The sequence below is a fragment of the Ochotona princeps genome, chromosome 8, assembly GCF_030435755.1.
Source record: "Ochotona princeps isolate mOchPri1 chromosome 8, mOchPri1.hap1, whole genome shotgun sequence".
Lineage (NCBI taxonomy): Eukaryota > Metazoa > Chordata > Mammalia > Lagomorpha > Ochotonidae > Ochotona > Ochotona princeps.
In genome coordinates, this window is record NC_080839.1 from 48273431 (window position 1) to 48298205 (window position 24775).

Consider the following 24775-nt stretch of genomic DNA (forward strand, 5'->3'; position numbering starts at 1 on the left):
CGGGTTAGAATCACTGGGAGAAGGACCCTTAGAGAGAAGCTTAATAGACATGAGCAGAGCAACATGTGGACTCCTCGTAGGAGAGGCAGTGAAACCATAGGCCTCCCGGAGGAGAGAGATGGAAGCAGATGCACAGAGGGTCAAAGGTCAATGCTGACATCATTGAACAAAGTGCAGGACTAGATCTTAGACATCAGGAGAATGAACAGGTGTCTGCATGTACAGTTATAAGCATTTCACCAAGCGATGACCCTCACTATCCTGGGGTTCTGGCAGCTAAGAATGCTCTAAGGAAGTACCTCTCAAACTAATACAGTGAGGGAAGCCTGTTTTTGTTCTCTGCTTCCTTTGTAGTGTGCTGTCATAGTCCTACTAGGCATGATTCATGTAGCTCATGCCACAAACATACCCTGCTGAACTTGCTCCTGGCAGTGGTGGCAATGCCAAGTCGTCCTGGGGATCTCTAAATGCTCCTCTCATAGTTTCTGGTCTTAGTCCTTCACCTGGAAGATGAGCAGATATGCAACACCCAGCCGACAGGAGGCTCTCCAGCTCCCAGGTGCCTTGGTGCTCCGTAGACCACCTGTGCTGTCCCTTCTCTCTGGGCACTGTCATGGGAGGTGTGGTGCAGAAAGCCACATGTCACCTCTCAGGTCCTCACTGCCCTCAGGATCAGCTATTCTGCTCCCTCCTCTTTGCAAAGGAAAACACCTCCAGGAGGGCATTTTTAAAACTTAATCCCAAGTAAACCCTTCAGCTGTTTACCTGAATCCCATTTAATCTTCTCAAATTACTTCTAAATCATTTGCTCCCAAGATGTCTGGGGGAAAAGGGGGTGGGCTGGCTGGGGGACAACCTGTTCCCTTAAACGTCTTTTTCACTGTTGCTGCTGAGAAAACAAACTTGGATTTCTATCCAGAGCAAAAGCACATGAAAATCAAGCCATTTTGTAGAGTTCTCTCTCTGGTGCTAAATTATCTAAACATAGCTTTCCCAGAGCACTTAATCTCCAGCAGGTAAAAGTCTGATCCATTTAAATGATCTCTGGACAAAGACCTTGGGTCCCTCTGCTCTGCAGTTGAGAATCTGATGCTCCCCCTTCCCATTGGTCCCTAGAGGGAGTGTATGCAGTGCTCTCAAATGGCACACACTCAAACGAGGTTGGTGTGGAGCCAGGGAGGGGCCAGCAGGCCCAGCTCTCCACTGATGGAGGGGACTTCCATCTCTGGTTCACTGTGGCCAAATGAGGTTGCTGCTTGATCACTCAACTTTCAACCACAACCCCCTGAAAGCAGCAACACTCCCTGGATCTTCTGAAGCTGCAAGCACTGAAGGTCCCCACGGAGGGGTGCTGCTCTTACAGGCTTCCGCTCAAGCAGCCCTGACAACCACACCCTGTGTTTGCCCCAAGCAGCTGGGGATGGGAGGAGACGACAGGTGTTCACGCATCATTTTCTGGGCAGTTGGGTTTCCCTGACACCATTGGAGCACTGGGGTTTAAACCCCCAAGAGTCCAAGGTCCCTACCGAGTGACCTCCATGGGTCAACAGTCAACACCACAGCCCAGGACAGACTTCTCATCCCCCTCCATAGGCAGGGCATTCAAGGCTCTGAGCAGTGCAAGGAATCTGCTGAAGAGGATATCGCTGAAGCAATCAACAGGGAAGGGCACTGCAGCCTGGAGATGAGCATGTCCACCTAAGGTCACGAGCTAGCACAGGACCACGGGTCAGAAATGGACTGCCCAAGTAAGCAGCTAAAGTAAGCTGCCTAGGTCTGCTTTGTAAGGTAACTAACGACTCAACCTTTCTCTGCTTAGGACAGTGTTTCCTTAGGATCATTAGTGGTGTTTTGAGACTCATTGTTATTAGCAGTATTATTAGCAGTTGTTTCAAATAAGACGCAGACATGATTCCCTCATCTAATTCTTCCTTCCCTAAAGACATGGTCAGAATGTATAGTACTTGGTCGCTATAGCAGTGACACTAAGAGCAGTTAACATTTAGCACACACTGCATTACTCCACAGCTGTTAACATATCTCAGTCATTAATTTTCAATTTCTAAGTTTTATAGAGGCACAAGCTAGCCAGATATTCTCGAAAGTGTCTAACACTTCCACCAGCTCCTTAACCCACCTCTCCAATGGCTCCTCCATCACAAGGAGCCCTGCAGGGTCAAAAACAGGCACACCCTGTACACCAAGTGAGCAGTTCCTTTCATTCTGACCCCACAGTTGCATCCATGCAGCTAAAAATTCTATCCGTTATCCAAAAAAGCAAATGCTCTTGGGGGGGGGAAGGACAAGATAACAACAACAGAAACAAAACCCCACTCAGGAAAGCTAACCTAGCAACTCCTGGGCTAGCAGAAGGCCATCCATTCAACACTCCTTCTGACGTCCTCATCACAGATGGCCAAAATACCCTGAAAAACCACACCTGCTCCACACACACAACTCACAGGAGCTTCACAGGTCATTTCCACCTGAGGCCAGGACTGAGAACCACAGCTCTGGGAAGCAAGGGGCAGCCACTGTCACAACAGAGCTGTGACATGTGGATCCATGGGCAAAGGGTCCAAACGAGAGAAATAAAGAGGAACTTTTTTTTAACAAGTGAATTTCCTTTGGCGAGAGGGATGTGCAGGGTCTCCTGAGGGGCTGTCCCATAGAGATAGAGGCTGGGAGGAAAGGGTAGGGCCTACACCAAAAGGCCCCCATGGCTGAGTTTTGTCAAGTCCTTCCCTGCAAGGCTAACACACAGAGGTGGATGGCTGCTCTAGGAAGATGTAGATTATGCAGAACTAAATGCATGGAGTTTGAAGTTTTAGCATGAAAATAAACTTCTAGTCCCACTTTCTACAACCTTTTTGGAAATGTGCTCATAGTCACTTGGGATTTGAAATTAAAAGCACCTTAGCACCAAAAACCACCTCTGGAATAACTCTCATGAAATATGTGCAAGACCTGTGCAAGAATGAAGCAGAATCCCAGGGCCCACACCAGAGCTTCTGATGGAGAATTTGCATTCAAACAAGATCCCTCAGGTGTCCTAAATGCAAATAAAAGCTAGACAAACCTGAGAACAGGGGTTCTCCAAGCCTGGCCTCCCACCCAAAGTCTCAGATTGCTTGGGAAATTTGAGGAACCCCAAATCCCGACCTCTCCCCAGACCTTTAGAATCACAGGTCCAGGCATAGGGCCCACCAAGCTGCAGCTTCACCAGCCTCTCAGTGATGTTAACCCATGCTGAAGTTTGAGACCCATGGCTCTGCTGCCTGGAAACCAGATCCACATGGCCTCACAGGTGGAGGATGCTTAGAAACACAAGCGCTTTGCTGTCTAAGCGGAGCTGAAGCCATCCCTAGGTTCTCACATGAACAAGTATTCAGAAAACAAAATGTTTGTTTAAAACCCACAGGAATGGTGGTGAGAAACCGAAGAAGAAAGAACGCAAGCTGGGGTCCTCTTGAGTAGAGACAAACCCTCCAGCCTTCACACTTGGAAGAACATAGGCAGTCATGCAACCCTTACATTCAGTACCTTCTCTGCAAAAAGACAGCTAGGTTTACACCTTGGGAATATTGCCATTGTAAATATCTTACATGTTTCCTACAAGTGAAAAAAAAAACAGTGCCGGACAGTCAGTTGTGTCATGAGCTTTGTGCCCAAGAAGGGAACAAGGATGGAAGGAGGCAAACCCTTGTTCACAGGCTGGTTGTAGTCTTGACTTCTTTGAAGCACTTGGGCCTTCTTCCCTGAAAGTGGTTAAAAGAGACACAAAATTCTGTCTTTGACATGAGAGGACTCAGGACCCCTGGGTCAAGGGTCTGACGCTGAGGACACTATTGTAAGTTGGAAAGCAGGCAGGAAAGAGTGTGACTTTCAGTGTTGGTGGTAGCACTGGGCCCATGGCTGATACTGGCTATCTCTCCATCCAGTTAACTCATAGACTGCTCTGTCCAACAGTAGCTGTGCGCAGGGTAGTTTCACTATTGTCGCCAAGGGAGTTCAGGAAATGCCACCCCACGAAGGCCACCTTGGACTTCAAAGTGACAGCACCTGAGGAACACCGGATGTGAAGGTGGCTTTCCCCCAGCTCCCCTTATCTGCTGAAAAACAGGACCAGCAAACACACATTAATATGGAAAACTGCAGGTCTAGCTGGTTTCTCCCACAGCCCCTCCCCCAGGCCTCCCTCAGGATGCACTCACAGTCCTCTGACACCCTCTCTCCAATGTTGGGGATGCAGCAAGCAGAGATGGTGCAGCCTGCACACACCAGGAAAAAGACAAGTGACCACTGGAAAGGCTGTTTCCACTGAAGTTCTCTGCCACAGTGCTCTGACCTGAGGCTAGCAGAGCTGACAGCTCAAACGCAGCTCTGCCAAGCAGTGAGGCAATGGCACAGTGCATGGGGAGTACAAGGCCAGCTGCGTATGCTCACCTTTGCACTATGCACAGCACGGAGGTAGGACAGGGTTGACTTCGGGTACCAAGATGCCTGTGCAGAGTCCCAGCAGTCTCCAAAGCCCTGAATATGACAACCACATCCGTATCATCTGTGAGGGTAATAACCTGTCAAGAGATGTCCCAGCAGTATAGCCTTCAGGGGTAAGAAAACAGGGATCAGGGCTTGGAGCCCAGCACCAGGGAAAAGAAGGAGCTGAAAGAGCCAGCCAAGGCAATCCCCAGCTCAGGCAGCACAAGCAGGTAATCAGGTGCACAGCTTCCCTCTGACAGCTGCTGGAGGATCTGATATGGAATCATCCTGGAGGAGCCTAGCACTACCACTCAGCTGTTCCAGCAGGGTGGTCCACAGCACTGTAGAGGGTTGTGGATGGGACATGGAGGGGTGAGGCCTGCGAAAGAGGAGCTGCTTGTTGCAGGGAATAAGCCTAAAAGCTAACAGGGTATTGATTGTTCCAAGCTAGAAAGACACAAAATGCCCCTTAGCTTGTTTCTAGCTTTTCACATGAGCTGTTTGTCTTTGCAATACCTGAGCAAGTTCACCACCAGAGGAGTGAATCTGCAGCAGAAGGCTTGAGTCAAGCAAAACCCCAGAGTCATCATCATCAATGGCTCAAATGGTAACTACCAAATAAAAACAATATGCAAGAAAGAGACACACATACCAGAGCTTTGATTTTAGTGATACCCGAGATAGGTTAGTCTCAGAAATCTGATCCCAAGTGTAAAGAGGCATGGATTCAAGACATTCTTAGTTGGTCATTTCCCCCATGTGTGAGCATGTACATGTGCATTTGTATGTATGTATATTTACATGTATGATGATTATAAAATGCACAGCCTCATACACAGGTTATACAACATTCCTGCAGAACAGGTAATTACAGTCTTAGATCATAAACTTTTTCACCATACTCAGCACCACTCAGTTATTCTAAATTATTACCTGAGTGTCCCCATGAACCTTTGCAGAATGTGTGCCAGGGCTGCCTGTGGAGGTTAAAACCAAACTTCTCTAGCCTCACACCTGTATCTGACCCCAGTACCAGCATCAGTAGGAAGCAGCAGTAACAGCAGGGCCACAGCTTAGCCTGCTGTTTTCCCAGCAGGAAGCTAGGATTCCCACTAGAGTTCTGATTTCCTGAAAAGTCAAATTCTTATTGCTCCTCATCCCCAGGTTCTTTCTCTACCCCTATCTTTTTTTTCTTCATCAAAAATGAAATTGTGACTATAGCAGCACATGAACCATGGCATCCAAATTCTACCTTGCTTGCCGATTCCCAGGAAAACACTTGCCTGGGACACAGGTTGAAGGAGCAGCCAGAAAGAGGGTGTATCAGCTTTGACACAGGGAGGAGCCACAGCTCTCCAGATGTTCCACTGAACGCTGGACCCATGCCAGGGGTGGGCTGCAGATCTACAAAGGAGTACCTGTTCCCCAAGTCTGTACCATGAGAAATCAACTGTCCTCTCAAGGGAGTACCCTCCTAAGTGGACAGGGTCCTCCAAGAGGCTTCCATGGAGACCATCTTCTGCTGCCCTCACTCTGTTCACATCCATATCCACCACCTCCATTACCCTCTCCTTCGCTGGTACTAACATACACACACCTTTCCCCCAAACTATGGGTTCTGGTTTCTATAGCAACAAAGCTACAGCCAACCGGGCTTGAAAGTGCAGCAAACCTGACAGCAACCATTAAAAAGGGCAAAGAAAATTGCTTGGAAAAGTGTGGTCTCCCACAAAAATCCAAAAAGCCTGTCAGGAGGGCTCACTATAAGTCTAAAGACTGAGCTTCCTGCCTCTAAGGGCACAAACCCCTTCCTCTTGCTCCACCGACCCAGAGGCCAAAAAGCCAGAGGCCCACTCAACAACACACTACCCAAGACTTCAACCGAACCCCTAAAGGCTGCATTAGGATGACTACACAGTAAACAGTGACACAAATGTCACTCCCACCTTTGAGGCAGCACATCTCCCCACAGTTACTCACTGAGCACCTATAATGTACCAGGCACCAGTGCAGACTGCCAAGAAAGCGATGATAAAACAGTCAGATAAAACTCCTACCTCAAAGAACTTATATTCTAAGGCAGCCATGGATAAGAAGTGAACAAACAAGTTTCCTGAGGTACTAATTCACAAAAGCAGCTTCAATAACAAATATATACATATACACACACACACATACATGCAGCAAATGTATTATGTGTACAAATGGGGGTCACATACAGTATGATGATGAGGCTGAAGACCCTAGTCCATGCATTTCATATTCTACACACATGGAGGGCTTCAACTTTAAAATCCAGCTTGCAGGCGCTGCACTCCAGCTGTCATTGCTAACTGCTGGGTTTACAGGAGGAACATATCTTTCTGCTCACTGACCCATACAGAAACACATCTAGAAGCTGAAACATGTGAAATTATTTGTTCAAGATTCACAAGACCCCATATGGATGTTTGTGTATCAGCTAACCAGAGAAAGAAAAACCACCACAAACTAGAGGAAGATATTTGCTCCTGAAGTCAAGAGAAACAGAGAAAAAAAAAAAAAAAACTACAAAAAAAAGTTCCTAAGAAACCAGTACACACATGAAGAGTCTCAATGTCATTAATAATCAGATAAATACAAGGTGAAATTATACCGGTGTATTCCTCACTTACTCTACTATCAAAGTATCACTATAAAAGTCTGACTATATTAAACATGCATGAAATATATAAAGTAAATGGGGACTGGCTAAAGTCCTTGCTTGCATGCGCTGGGATCCCATATGGGTGCCAGTTCATGTTCCGGCAGCCCCACTTCCCATCCAGCTCCCTAACTGTGGCCTGGGAAAGCAGTGGAGGACAACCCAAAGCCTTGGAACCCTGTGCCCAAGTGGGAGACCTGGAAGAGGTTCCTGGCTCCTGGCTTCAGATCAGCTCAGCTCCTGCCATTGCAGCCACTTGGGGAATAAATCAGCAGATGGAAGATCTTCTTCTCTGTCTCTTTTCTCTCATATCTCTGACATTGCAATAAAAACAAATAAATATTTCAATATACATATATAAAGTTAATGAATGTTGGAAGCAATTGATATTGATATTGTGGCTGTTATGAAATGATGTCAATCCGAAAAATAGTTAAAAAAATGTTCTAGATATGAGAAAAAAAATGTCTTTGGTATTTTGAGATTGCAATAAGCTTGTAAATTGCTTTAAGTACAATGGGTATTTTGATGATATTAATACTTTCAATATATAGGAATTTGATTTTAACAGATAATTTTGTACTATGAATGTTTACTGTTAGTACCAGGTGTGAAATATGGTTTTTTGTTATTGTTATACTTTTGTTTTCAAAAGATTAATTTTTCTGGCAGAAAGTCTTAATTATTTTAGAGGTAATCTGTGACTACTTTGCCATGTGTGTGTTTTTCCTTTCTTCCTGCGTGTTCCATGAGGAAGATATTCTGACTTTGTAGATGAAACATGCTTATGCTTTATTGTACAAGAAGTTTTATGTTTTTAAAGCAAATAAAGGTGCTTAAAAAAAATAAAAGGCATGAAGCACCTTCATAAAAAAAAAGAATTGATATAGAATAACAGGTTTTCAAAAAGTTTATGGACATAGGTGGAAACAGAGGGAAGTATGTCCTCACGCACGCAGTACAAGGATGGACTCACAGTGATATGGCTAATAATCTCCTACATTGTTGGGAGACACCTCAATGGTAGCATGATGGACTTGTGAAAGTTCACAAAAGACAGTCATTGTAAGACTGGGGGTGGGAAGAAGGACAGGAAAGGGAGGGAACTTGGGAAGAGAGAAGGGAGACCCCAGTGCCTATTAAATGGTGTCAGTTAAATAAATAAGTAAGTAATAGTTTATGAAAAATGTGGAATGCTGAGACAGAGTTGGCCATAGTGGTTGCAATGTCAACTGGAATGGCCACATTCCATATTGGAGTACCTGAATGTGAGTCCTGACTTTGCTTCCAATTCCAGTTTCCTGTTAATGACATGCTGGAAGGCAGCCTTGAGGATTCATTACTTGGTTCCCTGCCTCCCATCTGGGGAAAACTTGACTGAGTTCCAGGCTCCTGGCCTTGGCCTGGCCCAGGCCTGGCTATTACAGGCATCTAGAAAGTGAGCCAAGTAGGCATAAAATCTCTGTCCGTCTGTCTCCATCTCTCTGCCTTTCAAGTGAATTAACATATATATATATTTTTTTTAAACAAAATGTGAATTGTGAAAAATATGCATAACTTTTTAAATTGCACTAAAAATAAATTTATCACTTCATTCCATTTTTCATGAGCTTTTGAAGTCCCTTCATAGTATGTAGTGATACCTGAAAGACAAGTTAAAAACAAAACAATATATTATTTATGAAAACATGCATGCATGCAGTAAAACCCATGAAGAAATGCAAGAAGATGATTAATACAAAATCCAGGAGCGTAGTTACCTCTGGGGACAAAGACTGGAGACAAGAATCTCACAGGGACCAACCCCCCTTGGGCAGGGGGTGCTGCAGAGTCACTGTATCTCAAGGCACGTGACCCATGAAGTAATTTCAGAACCAAAAGAACGGGAACCAAAAGAAGACAAGGTTGTTTTAAATGAAGCTCAACCGAAAGACTAAAGGGAAACAAATCACAGAGCGTATTTTTCCCCTTGTCCAAATAAAGAAATCATCAGTTGTTCATAATCTGGACAAAAGAAAAAAAAAGCCTAGGAGAGGCCTCATGCAGTATAGGAAGTGAATGCTAAAGGCTTTGATTTTGCTGAGATTTCTGTTATTAAAAATTAAAAATAAAGCAAAAACAGGTTCCTCTCCAGGCAAGCCAGGTGTTTCTAGCTGCCCTAGCACTAAAGTGGCCACTGAGGCCATAATTACAGGCAGGAAGCAGCCAAGCCACTGGAGGGACATCTGTAATTAAGCAGGTGAACTCTGTCTTTCAAGCTGCAGCTGCTCTGCCAGTGGCCCCATTGACCCCAAATCCACCTATCACAGGCGGTGGTGGACTTGTAGCCAGTCAGCCTTCAAACACCACATAGGCCACATGCCAATGCCAGCCACTAGCTTCCCCGTGGTGCTGTGGGCCTGCCAGGTAACTCTGCCCTGTCCACCGCTTGGCACGCGCTCACTCCTTCCCACCCTAAATCACTTCGCAAATACTTGCTGAAGTGCTGCTGTATCTTGGCAGCATCTCAGGCCTTGGAGGTACAGTGGAGAGCTCCAAAAACCTTGTGCAATTGCTTGAATACTTCATGGTCTCCCACCCTTTAAAAACAATCAGAATAATGGCTTCAGAAAGGAGGGGGGAGGAGGAGGGATGGCCTGTCTTCCAGAGGACAGAAGCTGCTGCAGCAGAGCATTGGGTCTGCAGTCTCCTGAGCAGCACTGAGCAGTTGACAGGCTATTCAGATGATCCAGTGGAAATTTTACAAGTCCCTAAGATTTTCAAAAGAACAAAATTCCAGACATGCTGCCAAACAGTGTGTCTAAACAATGAGACACAGTGAGAGGATTTTCTATAAAACATTTTAGTTCTGTGGTCATGACGTCCCCCATGATGATGTGGAATTCAGTTACTCAACTTTCATTCCTTAGACTTTCAATTGCTTTTGGAGAAAGCACCATGTGCAAACTTAGGGAACTGACAGCTTACAAGCCTGGATTATTCATTTTTCAAGCACATGGAGGCTCAAAAAAGCCTGCCAGAGATGGGCATCGTGGCATAACTAGGCAAAACTGCCATGTGCACTGCCAGTATTTCACATAGGTGCCAGTTCATATCCTGCCTGCTCCACTTCTGACCCAGTTTCCAGCTAACACTCCTGGGAAAAGCATCTGAAGAGGACACAAGTACTTAGGCACCTGCCACCCACATGGGAAACCTGGAAGCAGCTCCCAGATCCTGATCCGGCCATTGTGTCTGTCTGGGAAGTGAACCAGCAGACTGAAGCGCTCTCTCTCTCTCTCTCTGTAAATCTTTCAAAAGTAAATAAATACATTTTTCTTTTCTTAAAAAAGAAAAAAATCTCCCACCTAGTTTCCTATGAGGTTTGACCTTTCTGGTTAGGTTTGTTTTGAGGGAAGAAGAGTTCACCTTTTTGTGAGCATTTACAAGTTAAATCACCATCAATGTGAAAATTCTGAAAGCAATATGTCCAGACATAGGCAGGTCTACGTCATGGGGGGGAGAGATAGCTCTCTTAACAGCCCAGCCCATCTATGCCATATGCCATCTACTGTAGTGAGAAACTTACAACTCAAAAGGAAACCCCCTTGTTGACAAGCAAATTAAGCTCTTCTCAAAAAGATTTCCATCTCTTCCCGTTTCTGTGGCTGCCATGCAATACTCTTCTAAATTACAAGTAGAAAATCCCTACTTCACTCCCCACATGAGCAAGCATGACGAAAGGCTGTGCCCCTCAAGTTGGATTTTGTCATCATTTTCCTTTCTCCCAGGACCTGTTCATAAAGGACTCCATCTGACCACTCTTTAAACAAATGTCACACACATAGTCACATGAGAAACTAAGAAGTGAGTATTGACGTTGTAGGACATCTTTTCACTTAATACAAAACCTTCAGAGGAGGGTTCCACACAAGTAAATGCACATTCAAAAAGATGACTCTCTCAGTGTTTTGGGAACATGATTCAATTTTGTTGTTTTTATTTATGAAGCGAGTGGGGCAGTCCAATGCTTTACTCCTTAAATGCCCCCAAGCGCCAAGGCTGTACCAATACCCAGCCAAAGGCCAAAACTGAGAACCAGGAGCTGGGAACCAATCCAGATCTCCTATGTAACTGTTTGGAACCAATCGAGCCATCACCACTGCCTCCAGGATCTGTGTTAGCAGAAAGCTGGAGTCCAGAATCAAGGTTCGGAAATGAACCCAGGAACTCCAATGTGGGATGTGGCTGTCCTAAGTTAAATGTTTGTCCCAAGTTTTCAGCATTTCTATTTTGCCTAAACTTTTCAGAAATATGAAAGTGATTTTAAAATTGCATAGAAAATAAATATTATGAAAGTTAATATTTTAATTTCATTTTAATCATATGTTTTAAAGTACCTTTGTGGAAGTATTCTGGAAATAGATGCTAAGGTCCAATTCCCATTTCATTTTACTTCTAACAGTCTATTTTCCCTATCTTTTTACAATGCAAGCTCTAGATTTCTTCTTTTTAATTTAAAAGATTTTTGTTTATTTTTATTGGAAAGTCAGATATACAGAGAGAAGGAGAAACAAAGATCTTTCATCTGCTGGATCACTCCCAAGCAGCCACAATGGCCAAAGTTGAGCTGATCTGAACCCAGGAGCCAGGAGCCAGGAGCCTCCTCTGGGTCTCCCACGCAGGCACAGGGTCCCAAAGCTTTGAGCTGTCTTCGACGGCTTTGCTAGGCTATGCAGGGAGGTGGATGGGAAGTGGAGCAGCCAGGATTAAAACCAGCACCCACATGCGATCCTGGCACATGCAAAACAAGGACTTTAGCCACCAGGCTAAGGGCCGATTTCTTTTTATTAATAAAATAAATATCGGCCTTTTAAACTTCCACTCATATATTTTTCTGGAAGCCATTTGTTACAAATATTCAGAGCTTACAAAACCGTAAGAATGAAAGCACTTGTAGGTTAAAATCAGAAAAAAAGTCCCTGCAATTATCCAATCCAGCCTTCAGGCTAACACGAATCTTTTGAAATGTTCACCCCGTCTCTAGGTGAATACCTCCAGAGATGAAGCATTCTCTACTTATTGTTCAAGTATATTTAACTGTTGGCAAGGTCTGCCTTATAGAGGATCTTCCCTTATTCCACAGGAGCTTAAATCAGCTTGCTGTACCACTCTGTCATCCCCTTTGTCCTGAAGAGGCCTTAAGACACTGTAGAATAAGTTCTCTTCCATCTCACGAAAACACACACCTTATGTTTACAGATCCTCATTATGTCTCACCCACTCCAAGGCTCCTGTTCTCCGGCCCAGAAGAACTGGGTCTGGCTCTGTGACGGTAAACGGAGGAGAAATCAGGAAACTGACCATACCTGCTTTCAGAAAGTCTTCAATCTAAGCATCAGAAACCCTAAGTATCTGATGAATCACAGCTGACTAATGTTGTCAATGCAATTGAGCTAAGGGCCAGAATTAACCAGTAATTTGTCCACCTAGGGCTGGCTAGCACTAGGGCTAGGAGCAGAATCCAAGCTGCTGGCTTCTGTAAAGGGGCCACTTAACGCTGACTTCATCTGGGGCTTGGCTGTGCACTAACCACCTGGACTGCTATCATAACCTGTTCCATGCTGGCTCTCGGCAGTCTGACTGCATGTGTGCTTCCCCCGAACTGAGGGGCTGCAAGCACAGAGATGGTACCTGCTCCCAGCATGGTTTCATATAGTCAGAAAGACAAGTTGCTACAGCCCCAAGCTCTACCCTGTCAATGCATAAGGTCAGCCAGCAGCCTGCCTGCTTGGAGATGGTTCTTGGCTCTGGGCCATATAACAAAAATTTCTGTCTTAGCATGACTGTGACTTAAACGGGCAGGAAGGGCATGGCCTGAACTCTAGCTATACAAACATATGAGTACATGTTTATAGAATGGCACAGAAGCACATGGGGCCAATACAATGTTAGTGAAGCAGAGAGGTGTGGGTGGGGTGGCCCAGTGTGGGAAGGTTCTCAGGAGGAAGCAAAGTTGAAATACAGTTTTAAACAAATAGAGACATAGCTGAATACAGAGGGAGGAGACAAGGTATTATAACTGGGGATGTGGTGTGTGAAGAGGCACTGCAGTAGCCCCAGAAAGCCCCTAATAAATACCCAGCACAGAAAGCTTCAACATTCAGGCCCACATCCACCCACAAAACTGTACCTTGGAATATGAAACAGTCGATTATCCCAAGCAAAGCTGGTCGAAACACCTTGTTTATCTCAATAGTTTGCTTTAGAAGTGACACTTTTTCCTGTTATTTTCATTTAGTCATGCATTCATTTATCCAACAAGTAAAAATTATGCCCCTATGGTGTACACAGCACTTAATCCAGAACTATATTTTCCCTCCATATAAAGCAGGTGCAACTTGCCTGCCCCAGAGAAAGATCACATAGAGGTACGTTCTAGCAAGGTCCCTAGGTGAGTGATTTTAATTAAAGCCCCAGGAACCAGGAGAAAAATTAGCACAGCAGGATCAAATTCAAGTACCACTCAATACTTCATGGTATTTATAGAAAAACAAATACAAAACCCCCCAAATCCAATATCCTGACTGGCTGCTTTTAGAAGGGATACTTGATGCTTTATTTTCCTAGTGTAAATTGGTTTTTGTGCTCTCCTCAGAAGAACACCAATACTATCCAATTTTACCTTTTGCGGACAATTAAAGTCAGGGTTGAAAACCATAGCTGGGGTGCTGCCCAGTTTCCCTGCGAATGTCAAGTATCTTCTTAATGCCCTTCCCCAGCAGAAAGGACAAGAGGGAAGGCAGAACATTCAAATCAGAGGACTCAGAAGACCTGACTCTAACAGGAACTAAATGATTAGGGGCTGGGAAGATGGAAGTCAGATTTCCCTGGTACTTTTCAATCAAATAGAAACAGGCCTGCTCAGCATGGGTCAGGGAGAGACTCCCCAGAACTATCATCCCAGGAGACTCCAAGAGGAGGTTGGAACAGCAGCATGGCTATCTCCCAGGAGCTGGCCAGGAACACAGTCCCTTAACCCGTGGAGTCAGAACCTGCTTTGGCACAGGAATCCTGGGGTGATTCACAGACTTGCATTCCTGAAGTCTCCACATGTGAACCACAGGTGGTAAACACACCTGGCAGATCCAGGGGCACTGAGACACAACCATCTCTGTCCAAAGAGCTCTCTTGGAGAAGGTCCTCTTCCACTTCTTGCTGTGTGTAAAACTCGCTTGGCTTTGACATAGAACTTGGGAGCAAGGAGGATCCCCCCTTTACCAGCACCCAGTCTCAGTGAACAGAGTCTGCCACCTGGGCACAAATATTCATTACTGGATGTCCCCCACTCAGGAGCTTACAGACAATGAAGACTATGTCTTCATCACCCTTGGCATAGTGCCTGGCACACCAGTGGCTCCCAGCGCACCTCAAGGGGAACTGCACTTGCCCTGAGTTCACTGTTACTGATAGTTTCAAAGGAATTCCCATTTGGCTATTACGAGTAATGATCACGCACCATTATTTTCAATGTCAGGAAACACACCAATGAGAATGCTTGTGAACTTGGTATGATGCTCTGGCAGCCTAAGGACAGAAGGTGCCAAAGCTCAGTTTGCAGGGATGAACAAGCTTGGGAGAGTGCTGCTATTCATATGCCACAGTGGGATGGTGCAAGGTAAATGCAGGACTGGCAAGGGACTCCCTGGAGTTCATGTACTAAGGGTGCCTGACATCATCCATGTTGAGGGTCATCCAGAGCATTGAACCCACCTTCCCATCCAGGCACAGTCTGTGCAAATCCTTGCTTACAGTCTATTTCCACATTGGCAGGATCTGCTGAGCAATCAAGGAGTAGAGGCTGTGATTTTGGAGTTTCCTGTCATTACATTTAGTTCTGGGGATTCAGAGGGCCCCTGCCCTCAGAAAGAGATTCAGTTCTAACCTTTGGCCATGAGGTCATTGTCCCTAGAGGAATGATGATATATCCACCTAATTCCTTTATGATTTTTTTAAAAAAATCTCTAAGTGATATTTAAATGTTCATATACATATGTACACAGGACAGAGAAACATAATTACAGACTTGAGAAAAATACTCCCTTCTTCCCAAATTCCTCCCTTTCCCTAGAGGCAACGACTGTTCCCAGTTTGCAATGGATTGCTGCAAGGAAAGCCAAGCACACACACACGCACAGGAGCACATACACACAAAAATTCACTGGAATATATAGCCCACCAGGGAAAGGATTTCTGTTTAACCTGTCCATGGCTGTTCCCTTAGCCCTGAGGAGTTGCTAACGTGCAATAGGTTACTGCATGCATAAATGAATGAACAGACGAATGAATCACATGTATCCTTGAAAAGTTCAAGCTTGGGTACATCAAGCCCTAGCCTCCCTTTATTTTATCTTCTGTTCAGATTTTTCCTCACGAAATAGCCTATCTGCTATTCCTAGCATGCCATGGCTGCTGTGTGGAAACAGAATGATCATGTGGAGATGTTCATGGCTGTCATGGATTGGGATTGGCTGCCCACCCAAGGGGGAGCCTCAAATGGGAGGAAGTCTCCTCACTGTCCTCCACCAAACACTCTCCTACCAACAACTACCCAATGGCTAAAACACACTACTGTGCTCACTAGTCTGCTGCTTGCCTTCTTCTATCACAGCATGGGCTTTCTGAGAATAAAGGTCAGGATCAGTATACCTACATCCCCAAGGCCTGTTAGGTAAGAAAATAAGTGATGCTTCCAGGTAAGGAAAATTAGCATGAATAGGTGTCCAAATAAGCAATTCAGAATCATTCGTTTTTACCAGGCGCACACAGGCACCTGCCTGCCCTAGCTCACACCAAAGGTTTACAATAAAGGAGGAAGATAGAAGCCCCAGTGTGAGTAGCTCGATTAAAGATGGTGAATGCACTTGATCTTGAAAATGTGAATGTTCCAACAAAGCCAAGTAATAAGGGAAATCAATAAAACTGTCAGCACTAGCCAATTTCAACTGGATAGGAGAACAGAGTAATTGATCCTGAAAGACAACTCACTCAATTAGTTTAGATGAATGCAAATACCTTTTTTTCCCCCAAAGGCAAATCATGGGGACATCAACAACAGTAAATGATTGAATTACAGGCCACTCTGACCAAGTATGATCTGAGCTGCAAACAGACATTTCCTATAACAATCTCCTTTATCAAATGCAGAACTAATACACAGAAAGACAACAGGAACAAGAATTAGAGGTTTTTCAAGGAAACGTGAGCCCCACTTCTTGCTGAAGGTCCATTACGATAAACCCACCCTCTCCTTACACTACTGCTTCAACATGATGAATGCTTCTTGAATTACTTCATTAGTAAAACAGGCACACAAGTCAACAGAAAGTATCTGTCTTGGCTCCCTTAACAGCAGAGAAGGAGGCTCTCATAGTGATTGTAATGAGCTCTGCTCTCCAAGCACTCAGGCTTCAATTCTGTTTTTCATCCACTAATGGTTGGCATTTGGTGTTTTTAACCACCCATGATTCATTTCAGAGGAACTGCTGTGCATCCAGAGGCAATTTGGAAGGAAATGAGGGTTTCTTGGCTTATTTCTCATCAAGTGTTTAAACCATGTCTCTTTGTGACATGAACTCCTTAAAGGTGGCTTCATGCTCTCTGCTTTCGATCTGATTCCCTTGTCTTGCTACTGCAATATGAACAATTTGAGGAACAAGCCTTCTTCCATCAGAAGAAAGGATGGACTAGAGAGCTGGCGAATAAGGCACCTGTTCCTTAGTTCTGAGTAGCAGCAGCAACAGCAGCAGCAGCAGCAAATACTTATGCTGGAGGGTGGGTAATGTGGAAAGTGTATTAGAACAGCAACATTTCAGGATATCTAAACCATGTTATTTTATTGTTGTCCAGACTCCAGGTCCTAATGAAGGAAGTGACATGCCCACTCAAGTTTGTGGGTGGAGCTTCTCGAATGAACACAGCTGGAACCTTATTGCCTAAGGTACCTCACTGCAGGGAGATAGGTCAACACTTTGAGCTGGAGCCTGGCTTCAAAGTCAGGGAACTGGAGGCTCTCATTAACCTCTCTCTCTTAAAAGAGGCTGAGCAGAACTTAAGGAGAGAAAGCCTGAAGGTTTCCAGCTTGAATTTCTAGATTATATATATATATACGTGTGTGTGTGTGTGAGAGAGAGACAGAGTCACACACACACATAAACACCACAAAAGGCCTGAATGTGAGCTTATCCTTATAAATGTATAAGCATTGGAGCTGTAAGATGGGCTCCACCCTGCATCTTGGGTTTGACCAAATGTAGCCTAGAACACTGCTGCTCCTTAAGCGTCTGGGTAAGAGGCTGTGACTGCGAAGTCACACCCAGAGGCTCTGCTTCAAACTTCTCACACAGATTAAGATTTCAGGCATTTCATCATTCTATCTGCACAGCACGAACACGTCTGCTTACAACCCCAATGCTCATGTTTGTTGGGTGCTCCTTGGGGACACACACACTGCATCTCTTTAGTTTATCCTGTCTTCCAACCATACCTAAAATAAGAACTTCGAATCTGCCTTTTGACAATGGCAACATGAAGTCCTCTACTCACAATGGCCTCTTGACTGTTTCATGAATCCAGATTGCCCTTCCCTCCCTTGCCAGACCATGCCATGCCTCTTTCTTGGATTTTCCTGAGTTATTCCAGTCTCAATTTATTCTCAATAGAACTTAAAAAAAACTGAAAGAATTACAGAGAGAGGGAGAGAGAGAGATCTTCAATCTGCTAGTTTACTCTTCAGATGGCTACAATGGCCAGGAACAGAACAGGCCAAAGCCAGGAGCCAAGAATTTCTCCAGGTCTCCCACGTGGACGCAGGGGCCCAAACATCTGAGTTATCTTCTGCATTTTCCAGGCTATTAGCAGGGAGCTGAATTGAAACTGGAATAGCTGAGACTTGATCTGGTGCCCACAAGGGATGCCCATGTGGCAAGCAGCAGGTTAACCCACTATGGGTCCCAGGAACTTTTAATAACACTGAACTGAACACCCTTCACGACGTGCCCTCTTTTACTCTCCAATGCTTTCTGCCAGTCAGTTTTGGGGTCTTAGAACTCTCTGGATGAGCACTACACCTGCATGAAAGGAAAGGGAGGAGGATCCTGTAGCTCCCCAGGTCAGGCCCTCATCCTTCCTCCCCAGGACACCCGTGAATGATGGTATATTGCTGGGTTGTTAAAAAGAATAAGAATTATAAATTATGCTATAGCAAAGGAAGAAATAATACTATATTACAATGGCCCTGGAGGCGTGGCCTAGCGGCTACGGTCCTCACCTTGAACGCACCAGGATCCCATATGGGTGCCAGTTCTAATCCGGGCAGCTCAACTTCCCATCCAGCTCCCTGCTTGTGGCCTGGGAAAGCAGTCAAGGACGGCCCAAAGCTTTGGGACCCTGCACCCACATGGGAGACCCAGAAGAGGTTCCTGGTTCCCGGCTTCGGATTGGCTCAGCACCGGCCGTTGCGCTCACTTGGGGAGTGAATTATCGGACAGAAGATCTTCCTCTCTGTCTCTCCTCCTCTCTGTACATCTGCCTTTGTAATAAAAATAAATAAATCTTTTAAAAAATACTTTATTACACTCAGTTTCACATTTAAGTATCACTAGCTTTGCTTCTGTTACCTGGAAGGATTATGTTGTAAGTACATAGCCAGCCTGCAGGGCCACCTTTTGCTTATCAGGAACCATTGTGATGATAGTAGCAAAACACTAAACACTGGGGAATTGGAGGCACCCATGGGAATATTCCCAGGAGATTTGCTATCTGGGATAATGTTGGTCATATCTGCACCAAGCCTGTCAGAAATTTCATTTATTTCTACTTACTGTAGATATTATCCATTCCTTGGCTGTGAGTTGCACCATATATCTACACAGATGATGCACGAAGACAAGATCCCATGACCGGAAATGGCCTTAACTGTTATCCAATGTGACCCGTGTGTCTGGGGTTAGGTTGCCTGGTTTAGCCAAAGCATATACCAGTCAAATCCCATTATGGTGACCTGCACAGGACATGCAAGCCTTGGAATTGTATTAGATAGCTAAAAATCACATTAGTTCTCACTTTAGCAGACGTAAACGCCCAAGCTTGCTAATAGTATGTCAGGAAAAGATAGAATCTGTTGGCACTCCTAGAAGAAGGCAGTGTTTTCACGCTATCTCACCCCCACATCTTTCCCTGAGTTCCTCAGAATTTGCATGTGTTTTAGTTTGTATGATTTCGTGAATATATTTTTACCACTGATGAAGCTGTAGCATTTGACGTAGAAGGAACTGAAGAGATGCTGGATAGCAAGGAGAGCGGGGAGGCTTCAGTTAGGCCTTGTTTCTACCCTCTTCCCATCCTTTCACAGAGTCAGGTACATTCACTCAGGAAAGGGACTTCAACAAGAATGTATGAATGTTCACAGTCTACAAATCCAATAGAGTTGCAATGTCACCTGGTTCACCCCAGATATTTCCCACACTGGCCAGGAGGCTGGGATTGGTTTTTCTTACTCTCCAGGGACTTCTCTTCACCTCCCAACCCTTCCAGAACCCAAACCACTTCTGAACCAGAAGTTCTACAGTACCAGGCTCAGCAATGTTTGCTCCACTCAAAGGAGACTCAAGATCAGCCTCCAGGAGGAACTATTCAAAGTCCTCCCCACCACCGACAGAAAGGCTCCCAAGACCGGAGGAGAAGCAAGCAATGGATTGGAAAGATGCCTGCCTTTCCGCAGAGCAACACGTGTTAGCACTTACCAACTCTGGCATGTGTCAGAATTTCTGAAGTAAACTCTATTTTCTTTAGATGAAAGAGATTAAAAAAAAAAGACTCAGAATTTGGCCTGATGGAAATAGCTTGGGCTGTTCACATGCAATAAGCCATAGCAGCAAGAAGAAAAAAAATCAATTGCTTCTGATTTCTTCATTCATTCATTTGTCCATCTCTTTTTCCTCTAATGTAAAAGGGGGTGCCTTCTGTAATTTTTCAAGTCATTTATCTTTTCAACGGAAACGAGAATAATCCAAGCCTATTGCTGGTTGCCTGCATCTTGGCACAGGAAACACATATTCAATTAATTATCATATTGCATAGAGAGTATGGAAGGAAAATGGGGGCCCATTTTGCCTTCAGCTGTTTCACCAGTGTCTACAATCAGGAGGCCATGTAAAACCTGAAGCATGCCGCATCTGAAACACATGTGGGGCTAGAAGCTGCTATAAGACTGCGCCTTTTTGATGATTATATTTCCTGTTCCAGGTAGTAGGTACACTGGCTCTCCTTTTATTTTTCTTGGGCCCTTTTGTAGGTCTTTATGTACTTCGTACCAAATACTGTTCAAATCCTCAAGTCTTCTACAACTGATGCTATTCTCAGCTGTTTAGAGTTGAGAGCAGAGAAGAGGAGTTTGGAATGCCAAAATGGAAATTGCAATAGAGAGCATAAAATGTAAGCAACCAGTTCAGGGAGGCTGTTTAAAGTTTTAACCCTATACCAAGTCTCAGAAATCTGTTCTAAGAGGCATGCATTGTATGATGCACTAGTATTCTTCCAACCCCCTATGGAGAGTGGGTGATCCATTAGCTCAGTGAAAATAAGGAGGCACCACATTCAAGTGCATCGCCTGACAACACCTTTGAATTTGCTTCCACAATCTCTCTTCATATCCTTTAACAAGAGATTCTATGGGAGGTTGCAATTCTGGGTCTGGGATCCCAGTATTCTGGGAAGATTTTATAAAAGACTCAAATGTTCCATCCAGGACAGCAGAGTGTACATCTTTCTTTCCCCTTGGAAAGCTGCTCCCAAACCCAGGGTTTTTGTTTGCTTGTTTATTTGTTTTTTTCTCATTGCCAGAGTAACCAGCTGTGGTCTCCCTACCTCTCTACCATGCCATTAAAGTCAAGTGTTGGTCCTCCTACTGAAAGAGAAAGAGAAAGTGGGGGCAAGGAAAGATTGTCCCAATAGTTAAATTTCAAGCCCTAATTCCCAGCCTTCTCCCAGTCTGCCACCACCACCTTATTCCTGTTTGGACAAGGTTTTATTTTCTAGTCTTCTTTTACCCTGATTGCTCAGTCCTCACCACCTCAAAAAAATCCTTAAGAGGTATTAAGTGAGCAAAGGCAGGATCAAAAGAAGACAGTTTAAGAAGAGAGAAGGCAAATCCAAGTCTCAGAGAAAATCTTACACCATCTAACCAGCCAGTGGGAAGCAGGTGTTCCCTCATCACGATGATGTCTCTTTAAGAGCACAGTCCATGCTGAATCAAGAGCTGTGAGAGAAGCAGCACTTCTACACAGCTCCAAAGAAGCAAGATTCTGATGTTTAACACCTTGGCTGTTTCATTTCTGAGCACCGTTAGACCAAACTGTTTTATTTCCTTTCTGCATGCACCAAGCACCCCGCCCCCAACCGCCCATGCCCAACACACACACACACACACACACACACTCCGTCCCCAGGAGAGGCTGCTACTGTGCCCAAGTCCGCCATGCACACAGCGTGCCAAAACGCCTGTTTTATTGGCCTCACTTAGGAAGTCACCAATCTTCCCTCTGCTTCACCAAAGTTAACAGATGGCTAGTCTCTTTTGGTACATAGGCGTAAGCATCTTCAAAATAACCTTTTCCTTTAAGGCATGCCAATTAATTAAATGTCACTGTAATACATCCCAGCCAAGAAGAGATGGGAGAGACCTGGAAGACAAAGACAACAAGAACGAGAGGTCACATTCTCCTACCTTCACCTGATGACCCTGAAAGATCGATGATCACATAGACTTTTCCTTCCGGCTCCAGATCAATCTGCAATTGAGAAAATGACAGTGATTCTGTTAGTGCATCATATGGGCAACTGGAAAGTCCCACATTTCTACCTAAACGGCTACAACTTAAGACTCAGCTCCATGAAATTCACCAACATCAAATGCGAGGTGATTCAGGAATGAGGCCAGAGTCTGCCTACTGTGTTCCTACTGCAGTCCTGGGAAGTGTGAGGCACAGCCCACGATTAGCAGCAAAGAACAGCTTTGTTCCACAGGAGACGCTTGATAAACATCCAAATGTATTTTTTATTAGTATGACTGGACAGAGGATGCACAATAGGCCGAGGCGAAGGACATGGCTAAACCTTGCACAGCACAGTTCCTGTAACAGTCATCCAACCCAAGATGCCAATGGCATCACAGTTCTAAAAATCCTATGTGATAAAGACACAACTTGTGACCCCACATGCCATACAGAAGTGCCTGGGTTCTGGGCCCAGCTCTACTCTTTATTCCATCTTCCTGCTAATGCATACCCTTGGTGGCAGCAGCTGTTGACAGCTCAAGTGCTTGGGCCACTGCCATCCACGCAGGAAACCCAGACTGAATTCCCAGCTCCCAACTTTAGTTTGTCCCAGTGCCGGCTGTTCCACACATTTGGAGAGTGAACTAGCTGATGGAAAGTCTGTTCATCTGCTCTGTCTATGTCTCTCTGCCTTTCAAATTAAACGAAAATTAAACAAAAAAATAAAGCCCTTGTGTGATCCATTTAACAGATAAGAAAACCATGCCCAAAGTTCAATGCAAAGACTATCCTAAAGAAACCCATGTGTGTTGAACTGCACAAACAGCTACCAGGGGAACAAGAGAAGCATTAAAAACCATCCTTGCTCTTAAGGTGTTTACAACCTCATAGGGAGGTTAAAAAACAGAGAACCACACTGAAGCAAGGTTAACGACGAGGGGCAGAAAACAACTGATGAAATATCTCAAGAGCTTGAAATTGGTGCTAAGAGAGAAAAAGGCATTCAAGGTACAAGAAACAACCTACACACCGCTGGAAATATGTGGGGCTACTGCATCATGCTGGGACCACCGCTGGCACTGTAGGCTGCTTGCACAAGTGTTCTGCAAAACCCCACCTTTTTTTCAGATGGTGGAGGCAGCACCAGCACTGCTCTGGGTTGGCCACTAGCCCTCTTTCCTCTCTGACTTCCTCCCTCCCCATCACAAGCCCAGTTGAATCCAATTCTACAGAATCAGGCTGTTGAAAGCCTTGTTTTCTCCCATTGTAGAAAACTCACAGACCAGCTCTGGCATCTAGAAGTTAAGGCATCTGCGCAGCATCCGAACTATCCCTACAGAAATTGTGTCCTCTCTGACCAAGATCCTGGATGACTAAGTACCCCTGCTAGCTCTCTCTGCCTCCAGCTGTCAACCTGGAACGTTCATGAATTCATAAGCACAAGGTTTTGTCCACACCCCCACCCCCACCCCCAGAAAACTGTGGACTTTTTAAAAAAGATGTACTTGTTTTTATTGGAAAATCAGATATACACAGAGGAGGAGAGACAGAGAAGATTTTCCATCCGATGATTCATTCCCCAAGTGGCTGCAATGGTCAGAGCTGAGTCAAGCTGAAGCCAGGAGCCAGGAGATCTTCTGGGTCTCCCATGTGGGTGCAGGGTACCAAGGCTTTGGGCCATCCTCGACTGCCTTCCCAGGCCACAAGCAGGGAGCTTGTGGGAATGGAAGTGGAGCCGCTGGGATTAGAACCTATACCCATATAGGATCCTGGTGTGTGCAAGGTGAGGACTTTAGCCACTAAGCTATCACACCAGGCACCCTGTGGATATTTTAAAAAGCAGGGATCGCTATCCTCTCAGGTCCTTTTCCCTTGTCCCCAGCAAAGAACAGACACACATTTAACAACTAACACTTGGGAAGAGTTAGTCTGGTGGGCACAGCCTCCTTCAAGGTCAAGGTTAGTTACAACCTCTTCTTTGGAGTCTTTCCAGATGCTTGTCCTGCTCCCATATTTCCAGAGCATACCAGACAAGTCATACCCATGGCATCTACTCAGCTGTATGTACCATACTGTCCATAATTCTTTCTCCTGCTATACAAACCATGTTTAAGTCTGGACTCCTGGCTCACTTTTTACAAGCCGGGACGCCTTCAACACAGATTTCTGGAGGTGGGAGAAGGCTTCATGTGCAGAACTTTCAGAAACTATTCTTGGATCATTCACCCCTCCAAGTGCAGCTTGGTCCCCCAAGAAGAAAGGCAAGCAAATGATCCATGCTAAAATGGCACTACAAACTAGCAGGGAGGAAGAGAACGATGAGGGGGTGCCTTTATGAGCATCACACACGCCTTAGATGGCAAAGATACCTCCAGGAGGACCAAAGCTCTCCAGCCCCTTCCAGCATCTCCCTCAACACATGACCCCACTTCCAGAGCCACTAATGAGAGAGCATCACTTCATGTCTAGACTCAGCCTTTAAGGGCCGAGCACATAAGGTTTCCCTCAACAAGGCATCTTTGGTGCCTCCCAGGGAAGGCCACTGGAAGATACTCAGGGTCTCCATCAGGACTCAGGAGATGGGGTACTGGGAACAGACCTGCATTGCTCCCCAGGGACCCCAGAGGAGCCTCTTCCCTCCTTCCACCCAAGTTTGGGAATCTTGAGTTTAAAAAACAGACAGGAACCAAGTAACAAGTGACTCACTCCATGACATGACTCTCCTTATCCCTTCTGCCTCTAGAATCCATGATTTTAAATTTCTGGATTGAAAAAAAAAAAAAAACACAAATGCTCT

The 24775-nt window shown here is 45.1% G+C and overlaps 1 protein-coding gene across 1 annotated transcript in view; it reads right to left on the bottom strand.

The window, feature by feature from the left end:
- PRKCE (protein kinase C epsilon) overlaps positions 1 to 24775 on the bottom strand; it is a 481837-nt gene that overhangs the window by 281818 nt on the left and 175244 nt on the right. The window contains exon 2 of the mRNA XM_004582783.4: positions 21930 to 21993. Coding sequence (XP_004582840.1) covers positions 21930 to 21993 — 64 coding nt within the window. The remainder of the gene's footprint in view (positions 1 to 21929; positions 21994 to 24775) is intronic.